Source organism: Caretta caretta, chromosome 10 (genome assembly GCF_965140235.1).
Source record: "Caretta caretta isolate rCarCar2 chromosome 10, rCarCar1.hap1, whole genome shotgun sequence".
NCBI classification, from domain to species: domain Eukaryota; kingdom Metazoa; phylum Chordata; order Testudines; family Cheloniidae; genus Caretta; species Caretta caretta.
In genome coordinates this window covers 4,784,124-4,802,532 of record NC_134215.1, presented here as the reverse complement: position 1 = coordinate 4,802,532, position 18,409 = coordinate 4,784,124, and the positions used below count along the sequence as shown (strand labels likewise).

Here is an 18,409-nt window from a genome sequence, read left to right as displayed (position 1 = left end):
GCTCCGTGCCACACCCCCTGTGTCCCTACAAACACAGTTAAGACACAGTCAAGGCCTCCCCCCACACGAGAGCACAGTTCGAAAGTTACTCAGTCTTAGGCCCCCTCCACGGAGATTTGTAGATTCCCCGGGTGGTGTTCCTCTGGTGGACGGCTTTTTCTCTGTCTGTTCCGAGCTTTCTTTTTTGCATTCCAGAAATGCCGGAGCAAGTGGTAAGAGTCCTCTTGACCGGAGACGGGTCCGCAGACAAACAGCAAGCAGCTGGGTCTGGGGGCTGGGTCCTTCCACTCCCCGGCTCTGGGGAAGCGGGCCGGCAGGCCCCCCCTCTCTCGGGGGGGGGTTTCAGCTGGAGCGGCAGCAGCGTCCGAGGGCGGGCTGGGGGGGGCTAACAGCCAGCCGGCAGCCAGCCAGCACTCTAGCAACAGCAGAGAAAGAAAGAAAAAAAAACAACAAAAAGAAAAGAAAGGGGGGAGAGCGTCTGGCCCGGTCGGGGGGAAGCCGAAAGCAGGGACAAAAAGCAAGGAAAGCCCAGGCCAGAGTGTAGCAGCAGGAGAGCAGGCTAAGTAGGTCCCTTTTCCCTGGGTAAGGTAACAAGGAAGGTTTTTTGCCACAGCAGCTGAAATTTTATTATGATTTTAAATTGCCTTTTACCGTTGAACACAATTTTGGTTATTTAACATCTCTTCTCCTCTGGTAATGACCAAACCCTCCTACAGAGAGAAAATTATATATTGTGAAAGGGTTGGGCCAGATGGCTACAGGAGAGTAATAGAAGGCAGATATATTAGCCCCAGGTTAAGTAGGTCCCTTTTCCCTGGGTAAGGTAACAAGGAAGGTTCCAGAACTATCAGGAACCTTCTGGAGACAATTAAGACAGGCTGATTAGAACCCCTGCAGCCAATCAAGAAGCTGCTAGAATCAATTAAGGCAGGCTAATCAGGGCACCTGGGTTTTAAAAAGGAGCTCACTTCAGTTTGTGGTGCGTGCAAGGAGCTGGGAGCAAGAGGCACGAGGAGCTGAGAGTGTGGACTGTTGGAGGACTGAGGTGTACAAGCATCATCAGACACCAGGAGGAAGGTCCTGTGGTGAGGATAAAGAAGGTGTTGGGAGGAGGCCATGGGGAAGTAGCCCAGGGAGTTGTAGCTGTCGCAGAGCTGTTCCAGGAGGCACTCTAGATAGCTGCATTCCACAGGGCCCTGGGCTGGAACCCGGAGGAAAGGGTGGGCCCGGGTTCCCCTGCAAACCTCCCAACTCCTGGTCAGACACAGGAGGAGTCGACCTGGACTGTGAATTCAGAAAAACGGCCAAGCTGAGGGCTGCTGTGAAGCTCCAAGGTGAGCAAATCTGCCAATAAGTGCAAGACCCACCAAGGCAGAGCAGGAACTTTGTCACACCATGTAATTATAAAATAAATCAATTGGAATATAAATATTGTACTTACACTTCAGTGTATAGTCTATAGAGCAGTATAAACAAGTCATTGTATGACATTTGTTTGTACTGACTTCGCTAGTGCTTTTTATGTAGACTATTATAAAACTAGGCAAATATCTAGATGAGTTCATGTACCCCCTGGAAGACCTCTACATGTACCCCTGGTTGAGAACCACTGGTCTATTGTGTTTTATAGTTTAGAATTACAGGGATTTTTCCCAAAAAGGAGTGATTATCCTCTTTGGCTAGAAAGAACAGAACTTCAGTGGGCCATCAGTCACAGAAGATCATTTTTGGCGAGACAGAATTCTGTTTTTACTGCATTGTGATCACTACTCTCCCATGCTATACAAGATCACAGATCATATCTACTGCAATAAATCAAGAATTATGGTTTTAGAATTTCTTTCCTATGGGGTATATTGTAATAAAAACATGTTTGCAGCTTAGATTAAACAACTGTTTATTATTCCTTTGAGCATTTTTCAAAATGTATTATAAACTGAATGAAAATGGTTTCCCTCTCTACTTAAGGGGCTTAATTCAACAGAAAGTGCATCTAGATGGCAGACAGATTTTTCCTAAAATGACCCCTAAATCAGCTTTTTTAAGTAGAATAATATAAAACAGAAATATCAAGATGATATAGGCCCATTTGTAAAGTTCAGTAATAAACCTGTTTCTCTTTTACCAATCTAAATACATTTAACAAAATACAAGTATTGATTCAAACATCTTTTTTTATAATAATGTCGTTTCAACGCAGTACAACCTTTTTAAATCCTTCCAGCTGTTAAAAAGCCAAACAATGTTGTTTTCTTCCTTTTCCTGACAAGCTCTGACTAGCCTCTACAGGATCTGCTAGTTTGCATGAAAGCAAGTTCACTCTCAATCCGGTTCTCAAACTGGGTGACAAAACCAACTGTAAAAATAAAGAATTGTATTTTTTCTGCAAAACATTTCAAAACTTCTTGTTTTCGAAGTTATATACAATATCTCACGTCTAAATGAAGCATCTTGCTTATATGCCTATGAATGTCAAAGATAAATGCTTCCATTTTATGGGAACCAGAGACTGCGTGGGCTAAGGAGGGGTATATGTTATAAAGAGTTGTGTTTAAGGAATGTTAAAGAAAAGTTTGAAGCCAGATTACAGTAGCTCTATAAGAGGCAATTTTATAAAAAAGGGAGTACTGTACAGTGCACAGTAAAGTGTATGATTTAAAAAAATCAGGAATGTTGCATCAAAGCAGAAAATGTTTTAACAATTCACTTCTCCGGCCGCGTGGGTCTGTATTACTGTTGCCATTCCCAAGATAGCTAGAGACTCTAGATACTATCATATTCCCTTCCCCAAAGGCAAAGCCATATTGTTGTTTTAAAAAACATTTTAATTTACATAATTAAATATGAAAGGTAATATTTACGCAATCCTGGACACTGTACGATATAATCAAACATGTAACTTGGTCCCTGATCCTACAAACATACACATGCTTGAGCTTATGCACATGAGTAGTCCTAATTAAGTCAATGGTACTAATATGTTTACAGTTAAGCACATGCATAACTCTTTACAAGACCAGGGCCCTAGTCAGTAATGGCCAGATCCTGCAGGCCTCACTCAGATTTTGCCTGAGTAAGGCCTACAGAAATAGCCATCCTGCTGTCAAAACCCAATAGTGAGGACATTTATTTTCTTGTAATAATTAAAACAATTATTTGTATATAAATTCATACACTGTTTAACGGTCAACAAGTATACCAGGTGACTGTCTTATAACTGTTTTTCATCATTTTATTTTAATTAAAAAAAATCCTCTCTCTAACTGACACTAACAATTGGTTTACTTGTTTAGTGAAAACACTACATACTTACTTTAAAATAAATTTTGCTTCGTTCCAGAAGAAGGTGCCATTTTAATGCTGTCTTCTGCTCTTCTGTCAGAGTGAGGAACTCATGGACCTATTGAAATGATCAAACAACACACTTATTTCTGAAACACATAAAAATATACATGTGAGTGAAAATCACTTTCAGAAGATATTAGAATGACCACAAACCTAATGTCCTCAAAGGAAAATGTAAAACTCATTTCTTCAGTCTAATGTTCCAATAATCATACCTCACCAAAAAAAATGAGCAAACAAACGCTTCCCACCAACTGGTGGATGGAAAGAGAGATAAGTTGTTCATTTTAATAAACTTGTAAAGCTATCAAATATCACAGAGATGCATGTTTTATAAATACGTAGATATATTGACTAGAATAAACCGCTTAGTGTTCAGGGAGGCAGATTAATGGAAATATCAATTATGTCTCCAGGAAAGTGTAATTTTTAAAATGAAAAAATAGGGATTTTCTGTTGAATCTCTTTTAATCAAAGTAAGGTTTTAAGAGAATGGGCACCGTTATAAATTCTTAAATAAATTTAAACATGATTCCTTCTTTCTAGGCACTTGTTAGTTCCTAGTCTTTGACAGGTGCAGTAGCTATACAGTAGAATCTCAGAGTTATGAACCAGAGCTAAAACTGACCATTCAACCACACACATTATTTGGAATCAGAAGTACACAATCAGGCAGCAGAGATTTACAAAAAAAACAAAAACACTAATACAGTACAGCACTGTGTTACATGTAAACTACTAAAAAATAAAGGGAAAGCAGCATTTTTCTTCTGCATAGTAAAGTTTCAAAGCTGTTTAAGTTAATGTTTGTTTGAAAGAACCATCATAACATTTTGTTCAGTTACAAACCTTTCCTGAGGTGTTCGTAACTCCGAGGTTCTACTGGGTAAGGAGTACAAACATAATATAGCAATAGTAGTAATTTTTGGCTTGCTTCACACAGCTGGAACTTCACACTATTAGATCAGATCAAGCAGGGGAAACTGATTTCTATTATTTACCGTGCAGCTTAATGTTTCCTCAGCTACAACATCTGAGAGGTAACATGAACGTAGAGTGCCTGTGTGATCTGTAAGATCAACTAGTAAATCAAAACTGGTAAAAACAGACTTAGCATCTGAAGAGATGTCACTGCAGAAAGTGCATGTGTTTGACATTTCATTGACCACATAGTGGCACCCTGAACTGCAAGGAACAGGAAAAGACAAAGTATCAACTACAACAGGTATACAGTTATTTATTGTCAATCTGAAATTGTTCCCTAGACCCCCTGACCTTCCTCCAAGCCCACCCCTCCAATGGACTCTTCCTTCCAGCCAGAGTCCTTCATCTTTTACACTCATATAGAGACAAACTGGCCCTTACTCTCCTCTCTCCCCCCAAAGGCTAGAGAGGGCAGGCCCTATCTCTAATAATCTCTGACAAACTACTACATCTGAAACCCTCCATTCTAACGAGACCCGATTCCCCCCCGTCCCCTGCAGAGCAGTTTCATTTTACTTTCCTGAAACTAGGCTAAACATTATTTGATCTCAGTTGTGTTGGGGTAAAGGAGAGGAGGGCAAAGGTCTTTTTATATAAATTTAAAATATAAACAGTTGCTTACCACCTGTTTCGTATAATTTTAGATGAATCTGTGTCAATGTTCAATGTAGAAATATAAGCGTAAATAATACCATAGACTGGTTCAGGCTTTCCCTCATTCTGCAAAGCTTTTACCTTTAACTGCTCCACAGTATAAATGTCAACTATAGTCTGCACTAAAGTTGAAAGAAAAATGTTAAATATGTCCAAGAAAACACCACTAAATAATAATAATAAAAAAAGGATTAAGTTCAAAAAGGAATATTGGGCCTGATCTAAAGCACATTTGAAATCAACAGAGACTCCCATTGACCTTAAGGGTTTTGGATCAAGCTCATAATTAATATAAAAAAAAGTTAGGTATTTTCTTTATTGAATGTCTCAGAAGTAAGAGCTCCAACCCAGAGAAGATAAGTTTTACTCTAAAACATTTTCAAATAAAAATTTGTCCTGTTTTAATTTATTGTGAGCTTCCTTTTCTAAATAAATTAATAAATAGGTATTTTATATGCAATAGTTTGCCCTTTCTTTTTCTTATTTATTCCGTTTAGGTCTCTTGCCGCAAGGCCAGTGCATTTCCAAGAATAGTACCGTCAAACTGTTTGCAAGTAAGCATAGCCAACCACATTTGAGGTACACAACATTGTCAGACAATTTGTAAAACAGCTCAGTAATGGTCAGGTCCTGAAAGTCTTAAACAGGTGAAATTTTCCATTGAAGTCAGTGAGTTTTACCGCTATAAAAAAGCTTCAGGAACAGGCCCAAAAAGCAAATGACAGTACTACACAACCGAGTTACATTAAATCAAAGGAATATCTGGAGGAATGCTTACAATTTATGGATTCTTTTAACTGAGCCTCAGTTATATCATCCAAAGCTCCCGTTGCTGCACTCTCTTTTATGAAGTTGAAAAGAATATTCGCTTCTGGTATGTCTTGAAAATATAAAATAAAAATTAGCTATGAATAAATGTTCCCTGCAAAAAATGACAAGCACAATGTCTGAATTTTGAAATTATTGCTATTTTTATTCTGGTAGCAGCAAGGCCACATCAGTCTGCAGTGAGCAAAGCAATGCTTCTCTCTTTCATTCTCCAACCATTAATACATATATGGGATGCACAAAGGAAGCGTAGATGGAGGTGCAGCAGAGAAACCAGAAATTATTGTTCACTCGGCACCTGATTGCCCCTTCCTGCAAGAGGGGAAAAATACTCTTAAAAATACGAGCACAATGCTGCAGTACCAATGCCATATTATCTCACTAACACAAGGACAAAGGCCTAGGAGGAGTGGGAGGACCACTTAGGCCAGGGAGTCAAAGTAAAACAGGCCCAACCCTTCCACGCAGATCTGCCCAACAGAGATTCCCCTGTGCACCATCCAGGCACCCCACTTTTCCCTGGCATCAGGAGCAGCTCCAAGGTTGTACTGCCATTCTCTCTCCTGCCATAGCTACACCTCTTTATGGAGTTCCTGTCACAGTGAAGGAACTAAGCATCTATATATGCGCCAAATGTCCAGAGACTGTGGGGCACATTCAATAGGAAGTAAACTGTGTTTAGCAGCTCTTGTCTGACTTTGTCCTCTCTCCACTCCCCAAAATCTAGAGTCCCCAACATATGATGTTCACACAAGGGTCTTCCACGGACTCGAGTGAACTAACTGGGAGCCCTGCTGCTGATCTGACGTTCTCCTGCACAGACACTGACTCAGCTCAGATCTTCACACGTTCACTCCTTCCACCCCACTCACACAATGGAATGAGAACAGCTGGCCCTCAGAAACGATGCAACTGTTAATTTTACAAAACAAGTGCAATGTTATTTACAGGAGATACAAAGCCTTAGAGAATGCTTCCAACTGGTGAAGATGACTCACTGTGTGGGCAGCTAGTGTTAGATCAGGCCATTCTTTTCTTAGTTAAAATTAAATTTTCATATGTCTCTGCAAACAGATAAATTATGAATACGCTGGGCCAAATTCTGCACTCATATGCTCACATTCATTGCTCACTGAAATCAGAGATGCATGTGAGAATCTGAGGGCTGAATTTGACCCATGAACTCTACCTATTATCCTAAAAGTTATTTTTACTGGGTTTGCATTTCGTACCCAATAAAGGAAGAAAAAAAATATTCATGTCACAATGCTTAATAGGAGACTCAGCTAAGTTTTAACTACTGATTGGACAGTTGTGCTAAATACTACAATACTAGGTGTTCTAGAAAAACCATCAATAGGTGAGAGAGACAGAAATTAGCGATTGTATGTGGTGACATTTTTCTTCAGCTAAACCTTCAAATTTTGTTTTAAATTCTCATGCAAGCTAAATTTGAACCAAAAAGTTAACACTTTCACTTGAAGTATTTATCTACAATATGTGGGCTTTAAAAATCTCTTACCTGGATTAGTTGTAAAAATGGTTTTTGATATAACAGTTGCAGTCATGCAGTTCCTAAATTTGTCAAAATTTATTCTCAGCTCTGATGCAAATATTACTGGGCACAAAAACATAATTCTTTGTTATTTTAAATAAGTATCACACTAAAGATAAAAAACAGCAGCAGAAATCTTTCACAAAAACATAGAAAAGGGATACCTGTTTCTCGTGGCATCCAACTTTGCGCAAACTGGATAGATTCATTATCCCAACTAAATTAAAAAAATCTGTTTATTTAATAGCGAAAGCATTGGGAACATGGGTGACAAAACATGAAAAATAGTAGGTGTAAGCCTTTATGCCATTAAGGAGCATTTATTCCCCTCATCCTTCCCCAAAATATTAAACAAAGATCTAATTATAGGTTAAAATGGTCAGAATGACCCCAATCCAGCCTTTAATTGTACATGAACACTTCTGTGTGCATACCATTATTTGTATATGCAAACTACTGGGTTTATACAACCTGTATTTGTATGCCATGTGCACAAGCACAAATGCTTTTGGGTGTACAAATTATATCACCTGTACACCCAAATGGTTATGCAAACACAACTACGGGCACATTTTGAAAATGTAGCCCACCAAGTAACTACAAAACTTTCCTATGTTATCTCTAAGTGCTTGTTTTCATTTTAATCCCATTTTACCCTAACTCTACTTCCCATTATTAACTCTGCTTTAGTCTTTTATCATCTTTTATATTCCCTTTTTAACTGTTTGGTTTGTGGAGGGAATGCACTGCACTTACAGCTATTTTTAAATGGCAAGTGCTGTATAAATGAATATCTAATAATATGTTTACTTGATATTTGCTAGGAGATTTAATTATAAAACAGTTTACCTGTGAATGTGATGATAGGCACGTATAAGTACATTCATGCAAAGGTAGACCTATGTTTGGGGGCAAACAGTACATCTCTTTGCATAAATAAAATGTCTATTGGTCTGATTGGCAACAGTTTCTTTATTATTCCATACCACTGATGACCTTTCATAATTTATTTGTAGCTCAGCTTCACTCTGACACTCTTGAGCTGTAAGTTTGTCAATAACTCCTAGAAATAGATAACCTATCCAAGATCACGATCAGATATCCTTTATATGTAATATTGTTTAATGGATACTGCTGCCATGTAATAAATACTGCTGCCTCATCAGAGTGGCCACCCAATTAATAATGTATTTCAATTAACTAACTACAAGATTATGGCAGTATTTGCTACATTCAATTTATTCTCTCTGTATCTACCCGGGCTTTAATTTGTGTATTTGAATAATGATTTAGTACATAATTTACCAGATCATTGCAAAGGACAACTCTGTTTCATCATACAGCTTTACTTCACACCTCTGACCTTTCCTTTTGTCTGAAGTGGTAAAGTACTTTGGCTCCCCAACCTTGAAAAGAAAAATATTACTATTCACCTAAAATATATAGAAGAATTAAAAAGAATCAAGCTAGAAAGGAAGAGTCAAAATGATTAAAATATATAAAAAATGACAACAGGCAAGAATACAGAATGAGTTTGCATCCCTGACTGTCTTAGCTAATAGCCACTGATAGCCTACCCTCCATGAACTTATCTAATTCTTTTTTGAACCCAGTTATAGTTTGGCCTTCACAACATCCCCTGGCAACAAGTTTCACAGGTTGACTGTGTGTTCTGTGAAGAAGCAGAGTTTGACAGTGTTGTCTTTAACCCCCAGAGAAAACCCCCAGTTTTATTTCATAAAAACTGAATGAGTTATATATGTGAAGGTATCCATGGACACTCTGGTTTACTTTGAAAGAAATGTTGATTTCCAGATATGCATATCTTCTATGCATGTGCTGAGATGATCCCAAAACAGTGTGTGATTTGGAAGGTTTCCATTCTCATAAATCTTCACTGAAATCACCTATACAAAACCTACTTACTGAAAGTACCAGGATTTGGCCTAGCATATACACTTGAATGTATTTCAGAAAAGCAGGATTAGTGTTCATAGACAGACCATCAGTACAGTAGTTGCAATAAATTCCTGAACATATCTGGGGCGCTTTTGTGATCTCAAATATGCAGGTATACCTTGTGTTCTCAAACCTCTTGATATTATATTTGCAACGTAGATCTTTTAAGTGACAGTATGTGCTGGTGTGTGCCTGCAATTAGAGCTTTACACAACCCAAAGAAGTCCTAGCATCCCAAAACTTAAATATTACATTTATTAACTAATTTTACAATCTAATTTTTACTTTATAAAAGTGGACTTGTATGTATGATATGAACACTGAAATAAGTTATCCCCTTGTATTTTTGTATCAGATAAAGCAACATATTATATACATCAATCCTTATGTTTCATTTTCTTATGAATATTAAAAAATAATGTCACTTGTTACCCTTACTTTGTATTAACTCAGTCCATATGATTGCAGACCAAGACAAAAGAAAATAATTGCTTCAGGCAGCCATGACCCTGTAAATCTAAATCTACACTGACATCAATCAGGGCTTCAGCAGAGAAAAAAAAAACCCTCTTAATTTTATTGTAGCACTTCTAACTTACCGACTTCACTGCGGCAAGCACATTAATGATTCTTCCATCAAGGCTTTGCCCATTTGCAACAATGTCACCCAGAGAATAGTAATCATGAGGATCCTTTACAGGTAGATGCAACAGGGAAAGCAGCTTGGTGTCCACTTCATAGCAGCAACAAATTTTGACCACTGAATGAGTCTCACTGAGCAATAATTTGTAGCAGCTAAATTGAATACATAAAAAAGTGTTTCACACATCACCAGTACACTATCCTGTGAAAAGTTACATCAGTTCATAGCGAACTATGTCAGCTGATTTTTTTTGATAGGATTATTACTGAGGATGATAAAAGGTTAGGAAATGCAAATTGTTACATCTTGATAACAACATGTCAGTTCTTCATCCTCAGGAAAAATGACATGATTATGTTACGCTTCATAGATATTTACTACCAAGAAGTCAACATGCATTATTAACAGTGTAAAACATAAATCCAGCACTCTTTCAGCACTTCACAAGTAGTTTTTATTTTGTGATATATACTCCATGTAATGACATATTTAAAAAGTGCTTTACAAAGTGTTAAATTACATACTGTTAGGGTAGCAGCTCAGTGACAATGTCTATAGTACTTAGATTGTAAACTTTTTGGGACAAATACCAGTAATACAACTACTACTAAAACACACACACGCGCCAGGATAAAGGAGTTCCCTCTCCACAGATTCAAATGCCTGAAGAATATATGAGAAAAGGAAAAGATCCTTGCTTTTCCTTCTCAAACAAACAACCCTCAATCGATATCCCATGCTGGAATTTGGGTAGATAAGGTTTGATTCAGTTGTTCAACATCTGTGACAAACTCAGGTCTGAGTGAGGACTTACAGGGCTAGTTAATCTCATTGTGCCATCCCAAAGTTTCAGATACCTTTCACAAAGTTAACTGAAACCAAAATAATGGTGACACCATGTAAACTATTTTTAAAAAATAATGCTATATTGTACTAAACTGTCTTCCAGCTAAAGACATGCAAATGGATTTTGACAGGATTAAACATCTTTCCATAAAATTATTCAGTGTTTAATTAAACACAATGAGGCACAGTCATCCTTGGAATAAATTCAATTAACTTCAACATACTTTACTGCAGACATAATGTAAGTCAGGCTTAGCTACTGAGGATCTTTACTATATTACTACAAAAGCCAAAGGTCCACATCATGACTAAATATATTTTTCTTGTAAGTCTGTTTGGCAGAATATATGACTATATATTGTTCAGGACACACAAGTGAATGAGGACAGACACATGGATACATTTTAAACAGCAGGCCACAACTTTATTAAAATGTAACATCACTATCTGCCCCGTTTCCCCATAACAGGCATGTGAAGTGGGTCCAGTGTGGGTTTTATAGGGCAATTACCATAAAGCTCACAACTCTCAGGGTATACTTTTCACTGCCTACCCCAAGGATTCAACTTGCTCTTCTGAATCCTCTCACCTTTCCCCCTGCAAAGAGGGTAGAGGGTCCCAAAGAGGGACCCCATTCTGCAGGGACTTCAGGTCTCCCTTTTTTCCCCACAGATCTAGGATCCACCAGCGAAATCCTACATCTCTGATATTCTGGTTGCTGGCTGTTTGGTCTTTTATCCACATTGGACACTGGCCATAAATTGTGATGATGAACATTCATAAAGTTCCTCACATGAAATTCCTAAATTCTACACCTATTTAACATAATTGTGTCTCCTGGACAATATGAGGAAGGAAGGGACCAAAAAAAAAAAACAACCAGGCCACAGCCAATGTGTCCCTGATGGAAAAAATTCCTTCCTGATCACTTAAACAGTGATCGGTTAGACCCAGAGCAACCTAAAAACATAGTTCCTATATAACATAACAACAGGGAGAGGGGGTGGGTTCAGCTAAAAATAGACAAGAGGCTTGTAAAGCGCCTAGGCCATGGTTTAAGTAAATGACTGGGGGAAGCAATAGCCAATCTCTCTAGCTGGCCAATGGGCAGCAGAGCACTCAGTACCCCAGTACACACCCACTTTTAACAAAGTTGTCCAGCTCCTTACAGGTCCAATCAAGTATCCCAGCCGTTAAATCGGTGGTGGTAGGGTATGGAGGAAAGCATGGATGCATGAAATTAATCTTGCAATTTTCCCTTGGAAAATTGCCTTATAATAACTGTGTAGTCTGACAATTATAGACAATATTAATCATGATCATTCCACAAAAGAAGCTGGAAGTCTACTTTAAATTTACCTAGGAGTTGTGGGATTGAATTTTTCTTCCTTTTCTAGCTCCTTTGTTTGTACTAAAGGATTTTCAATTGTCACTGAAATGAAATACAACATTGAAAAGTAATATTAAATTATTTTAAAAGGAAGAGTACAGATATGTACAGATAAATGTATCTGGGCAATTATTTATTTGTTCTAGGTTAGATTGCAAAAATTGACAGTTATTACAAATAATTTAAAAGTGCTTTAAGAGTAAAATTCTCACCTGTGCAGAGGGGTCACACAAGGACAATATACTATGTCTCACTTAAGCCCTCAAAATATAGCTTATGTGGAACTAAAGTGGTGCACAGTCCTTGTGCAGGCTTTTTTTCACCCTGTAGGCCTGATCCAAAGACCACTGAACACAATGGGACTCTTTCTACTGATTTCAAGAGACGTTGGCACAGGACAAATAAATCAACAGCTGTAGGGATTTTTTTAGCGGATTGTGTTGGGGATTTTTTTGGTGGAGGGGAGGGGTTGTGTCTAATCATTTAAAAAATTATAACTGTCATAAAGAAGTAAGTAAAAATGCTAAATTATCTTAACACACAATTCACTTTTAATGATTAATAATAATTGAGCACAATATTAAAATGTGGATCCATTAACTATGGATGGGTTCTGAGTGGCAATATTCAGTGTTTATATCTGTGGGAGGGGCGCTGTTGACAACTGTTGTAGCTTTGACTTTAAATTCTAAAAGGTTTACTCCCTCTTCCTCTATACTTATATAACTGAACAATTTGTTTCCAATTAAATTGTTCTCATAATCATCAGATGAAAATACAGTAAAACCGCAAATGCATAACACTGATTTACAGGAAAAAATATTCAAACAGAAATATGTTAAGAGTAAACTCCAACTCACCACAATCACCTACTCTAAAACTTTCTGAAAGTGACCTAACATACTCCTCTCTGCCCCAAGAATTTACATTTATAAAGTAAGCTGGTGAATCTCGAATGGTAAAACTGAAAGTGTATCTCTCAGATCCAATGTCTAAAAAGAGAAACAATGCTTTTAATGTCAAATATGCATCAAAACATGTCAATTTAATCTGATATTAGTATTATTATACTTGACCAGATTTTGCCATAACTTTTATTTAAAGTGTTAAATAAGTTAGTGTACAGAAATTTGGTAAATACCACTAGAGGTCAGCAGATTTTTTAATTATGAAATTTGGTGTTCATGAATGGGAGCTGTCTGGCACCAATAAATACTATGGTTCAAACAGATGCTGTGCAAGTCTCCCCACACTACTTTGGCAAAGCACTTGTCATCCAACTTTTAATGGAGTATTATATTCTGTAACATCACATTTAGGAGTGTAATTCAGTAGATATGCACCAAAAATGTAATGTGTACATCAGAGAAAGATTTAAGATCAGTCAACTATAAAAATATATAGCAGTGCAAAATGATAAAGCAACACTAAACAGAGAACATATTGAGCTAACTTCTCTTTGGTATAGCTCCACAGCAGCCAACAGATAAGAGAATTTGGCTTACAGCAACCTCCCCAGGAATAAAACTGGCATGAAGAAGTGTAGCTATGAGGCAAAAAAAGCTCATGGGTGGAGATCCTCACCTCTGCTCCAACCCCTTTACACTGCTCAAATGGGCTGGAGCACTGATTCCCCCAGGGCAGGCAAACAGCCTTAAGGCTGCCTCTGGAGGACCTGTTCGCAAACCCTTGCAAAGACGACATGCCTGGGGACAGAAGGGACTCATTGCAGGGCAGGGTCAAAGCTCTGCAGAGATTCCAGGCAGCAATGCAGCCAATAGGGTAGTCTGGAGAAGCCACCGTAACTTAGTTATACCAGGGGCCTCTCCAGCGCTTGGAACAGTCAAGTATCAGGAGGGAGCAAAGATGACAAAAAGCCACCTTCACTCCCTCCTCCTGCTGGGCTGCAATTTCTTTGCTGAATACAGAATCCCATCCATGAAGCTGTCTTTGGATCATGCTGCACTGTAACATTTGTCATTTGTAAGTTTTCAATAAAAACTGTATGGTGATCCACACACAGCAAGAACAATTCTGATTACAATTACATGAACACATATCTTGGTATGTATTGTGAACCACTGAATTTAAAAGTTATGCAGATACTTTCCTAGAGAGGATTCTTCTCCTTGGGAGTGCCAGCAGCAGGACTGAGCATTGAATGTCAGGGAGACTGAAGTATTCTCTCTCCCTGAAGGCATTTCCTAACAATATCTGTGCCATACCTGTTCTCTGGATAAACAGACAACCTCACTCTTCAGGGCTGTCAGTTTGGTACCTGTTTGGTACCAAACAGGTACCAAACTGTATGAAATTGTATGAAAACAGTTTGGTACCTGTTTTCATACAATTTAAAAGGTATACAATCTATGAATCTGTGCCATTGAGATCCAAACAGCCCTATTTGCTTCACTCTTCAAATACATCCTTGACGCTTCTATTAAGACAAAGAATTAACATAAAAAACAGCAACATTTCTGGAATGTTCTCAATTAGAAAGGGGCCAAAATTGGCATCATCCCCCCCCCCCCCCCATGCCCTGAGGTGGGGTTAGGAACTATGGATCTCAAGCACCTCTGCTTTGGGGTTTTGGAAAACAAAACTGATGAGACTTTTGCCAAGTTAATGCTGTTCCTTCTGTCTCCGAAAAAATAAGCTTGATCTTTTCTATTTTTTTAACACAAAGAAAACTAAATATTTTTTGTTTTACTCATACAAGCCAAAGTTACACCGCATGAGAAACTGAAATTAAAAAAAGAACTCTACTTTTTCGGTCTGGAAAACCTTTGACATCTGTTTTCCCAATAACTACACCGATTATACTCTGAAAAACAAAAAACATTATAGAATACAAATATTAAACACAGGTGCATATGATAAATTAGATTTCATGGACTTGTTATGCTCTGATGATAATAAACATACAGTATTATTGACTGATAACCATTTTAATGTATTTATTCCACGGTGCCATATCAACTAATGGCTTAAGCAGAAACATTCAGGTTTTATAAGAAAAAAAGTAGAAACTAGTACAAAATGGTAAAAGAGGCCGAAACGTTTGCCTGGGTAAAAAGCTGTGGGAAGAAAAAAGGTTACCTAAAAATGTCTATAATTTTGGCAGTCTTCCCCTCAGATAGGCAGGGATAGATGGACTATGTTGTGGGCATGGTACGTGGCTCCCCAAAGTGTACTGAGCCAAGATCTGCTTAAATTCACAATGGAGAGAGACCCTGTGGCTTTCAGCCTCATTGTTATTATTTATATTACTGTAGCAGTCATTGACCAGGATTCCACTTGTGCTAGGTGCTGTACAAACACAAAAAATGGTCCCTGCCCTAAAGCATTTACAATCCAAGTATAAAAAAAGACAACGGATAGATACAGGCAAATGGGGAGTATACAAGGAAAGAATCCACATTGGTCAGCATGGTAAGCCGTGGTATTAGCACACAAGCAGCCTAACCATGGTCAAGTTTTTTGTGGGCATCACAGAAAAGGAGGTTTTGGAAGCAGGATTATGAGGTAGCTTTGCAGATGGTTATGCAGACTGCCTACCAAGGGTGAAAGACAGCATAGGAAAAAGCACAAAGGTGGTTGTTTGAAAAATTTAACAAGTGGGCAATGGAGCCTGGCACTGTGGGCTGACTGGAGCCAGGAGTCAGCATCTCAATAGTGGATGAGAGGTGGTAAATTGAAGAGGATAGGGTGTGAAGGGCCTAAAAAGTGAAGAATGTCAAGCTGCCTACCGCTTCTGCAATCTTAGCATCACCAGTTTAGTTCCCACTAGTTGACACACTGCCATTAGATCTCTAGGACCATTCCAGTGGTCACAGAGCATGTATCATTTATATTTGCATTTTGGAATGGACAACATCTCTGCATAGCGCTTGCACTTACATTCAATGGATGTCCTGCAATTTTGTTGTTCCAACAACAAATGGAATATACGACCCAGTTAATTGGTATTTGCAAATGTAACAATTTAGTGGTCAATATAGGTTGAATTCTGCACTAATTTACAACCTCATGCTAGTCACCTATTTTTCTGGAAGTACACAGGGTAGGTCTGCTCAGAACCTAAGCCCATGTTTATAGTTTACTTTCAATCACTAGGTGGAGCACGGTAACTGTCCTATCCTATAGTTATTTAAAGGATTTCATTAAAAGCATGTGTTTAATACAGTGTAACTTCCTTGAGGTCTTCAGCACTTTCTTTCATAAAGCATTTTCTATCAATCCACATAACATAGTTTAGTTTTTTTAAGCCAGGCTGGATGGCAATTAAATGAGCTTGCAACACATCCTGTATGTCATTGCTGGTAATAGGGAGTTAGTTCTTGGAATCTGAACAAGTGATTTAATGTCTTCTTAAAAACTTTAACCTGAAGTATAATTAATTTCAGCCTTTCCTAACAAAATAAAATTACACTACAGTAAACTAAAAACTAATTTTAACTAATTAAAATACGTACTCATTAGTTTAACATGTTAAACATGTATTGATAGATTTATTGTTTTTTAAATTATCTGACCATCAAAAGCTAATTAGAGAGTCAGGTTTAATTTGTAGTAATCGGATGTTTCTCAGATGAAAACAATCTGCTGCGCTCAAAAGTTACAATTTTGCTTTTAAAAGAGAATATATTTTAACTGAACTGGTGGATCAATTTATTTGTGAGTGATGACAAATGACAAAGACTTGAATGCATTTTGCTGGGACAGGAAGAATTTATGAAAAGTTGAAAAATGTCAGCACAAAGTACCGAGGTGTTTGTAAAAAATCTCATCTGGTTCAGTTCCTTTTGTGATTACCCAGCTTTCATTATTTAAAATAGACAAGAACACCGGACTAAATTGTCCTCTCCCATAGAAAAGCTGTGGCAACAGGAAAAGTACTTGGAAAATTCCATGTGTTTTCAACTCTGTTTCAATATAGCCCAGAATATTAAAATCTAAACTTGAAAAGCAAAGAATGAAAATTAAATATATGCATTGGGATTTCCTATTTTGATAATACAAAGTCAATGAGCTAAAATGCAAAGGACAGTTATGCTAGTGTATATATCATAGGCCTAATCTTGCAAGCTTTACTCTCATGAATACAGTAGTCTTGGTCCTCACTCAAAGTGTTAACAGTTAAATGATAGAAAATATAATATAGATATATACATTAATAAATCTAAACACGGATCATAGAACTAACAAGCCGTACTAAATTTCACTGCTTAGTGAAATTGCTTTTTGTTGCACCTCATTCCCCTTCCTTTTTCTGTATGGTATCTTAATGTATTCTGAGGCTGAGTCCTTATCTTCTTATAATCTATTAAGTGTCTAGACCATTTTTTGTTTTAAATAATTAAGAAATAATAATAAACAAACCCATTGGGTATATAATCTTGAAATCTTTACTCCCACTGATGTCAGTGAGAGTTTTGTCTGAATAAATAAGGACTTCAGAATTTGCCCAGTGGGACTACTTATTTGAGCAGACGTTGCAGGATCAGGCCCTGTGTCCATAACTTGTAGCCAGAGAATATCACACATCCCTGATGTGTTGTGACTACATAGTGTTGTCTCTGTATGTGTAATCACTAATTCACCATTCATTTAAAACGATACAAAGAGGTCTCTGATACTTCCAGATAATGAATTGCCCAGTCAATATCTATACTCACACTACCGACAAGAACAGCAGCAATTTTCATTTTCCTGGTGTGTACACAAAGAAGGTACGGTACTTTATATCTAATAATTATACTGACGCTCTGAGTTTCTAAATACATGTCAATTACATAATTTTGCAGTAATATAATATAGTCAGATACAATTTCATTTGAGAACAAAAGTGCGACGTTGCTGAGACTTACAGGGCGAGTCAGATTTGGATGCAGATCTGAAAGTGCAACAAAGTTCTGGGTTGAAATGGAGTAGGCCATTCTTTATCTGTAATTTGAGAAAACGAATTTAAATCTAAAAATCAAAACAAGTCACTTTGAACTATTCATACCGAAATTGTTAATAGAAGTAATTTTCTTTAAGAAATTTATTTTGACATGAAGAAGTTTGGTAAACAGCACCTCTCTTCTGTAAAAGTTTTAAATGCATTTCAGGGCTTCTCAACTAACAGTTTTCTTACTGTCCATGTTTGTATACATAGTCATTAATTTCATTTTCCATCCACATTTCCCACAGATATTTTGGG

The 18,409-nt window shown here is 37.6% G+C and overlaps 1 protein-coding gene across 1 annotated transcript; it reads right to left on the bottom strand.

The window, feature by feature from the left end:
• Positions 1-1,912: 1,912 nt before the first annotated feature.
• On the bottom strand, positions 1,913-18,143 carry MEIOB (meiosis specific with OB-fold). The gene is made up of 13 exons (XM_048867005.2): positions 18,075-18,143; positions 14,971-15,028; positions 13,065-13,196; positions 12,174-12,246; positions 9,925-10,120; positions 8,672-8,772; positions 7,531-7,583; positions 7,334-7,429; positions 5,762-5,863; positions 4,952-5,105; positions 4,347-4,530; positions 3,314-3,400; positions 1,913-2,356 (listed from the first exon to the last, which is right to left on the bottom strand). The coding sequence occupies exons 1-13, from the start codon at positions 18,141-18,143 to the stop codon at positions 2,228-2,230; spliced, it is 1,434 nt and encodes a 477-aa protein (XP_048722962.1). The 3' UTR covers positions 1,913-2,227.
• Positions 18,144-18,409: the final 266 nt, after the last annotated feature.

Bases quoted from the DNA above. Each gene is read 5' to 3' on its own strand.
- MEIOB (XM_048867005.2), bottom strand. From the start codon at position 18,143: ATGGCCTACTCCATTTCAACCCAGAACTTTGTTGCACTTTCAGATCTG. The intron at 12,247-13,064 runs GTGAGTTGGAGT...ATTTCATTTCAG, and splicing joins TTTTAGAGTAGGTGATTGTG to TGACAATTGAAAATCCTTTA. The intron at 10,121-12,173 runs GTAAATTTAAAG...TATTCAATTTAG, and splicing joins TTCAATCCCACAACTCCTAG to CTGCTACAAATTATTGCTCA.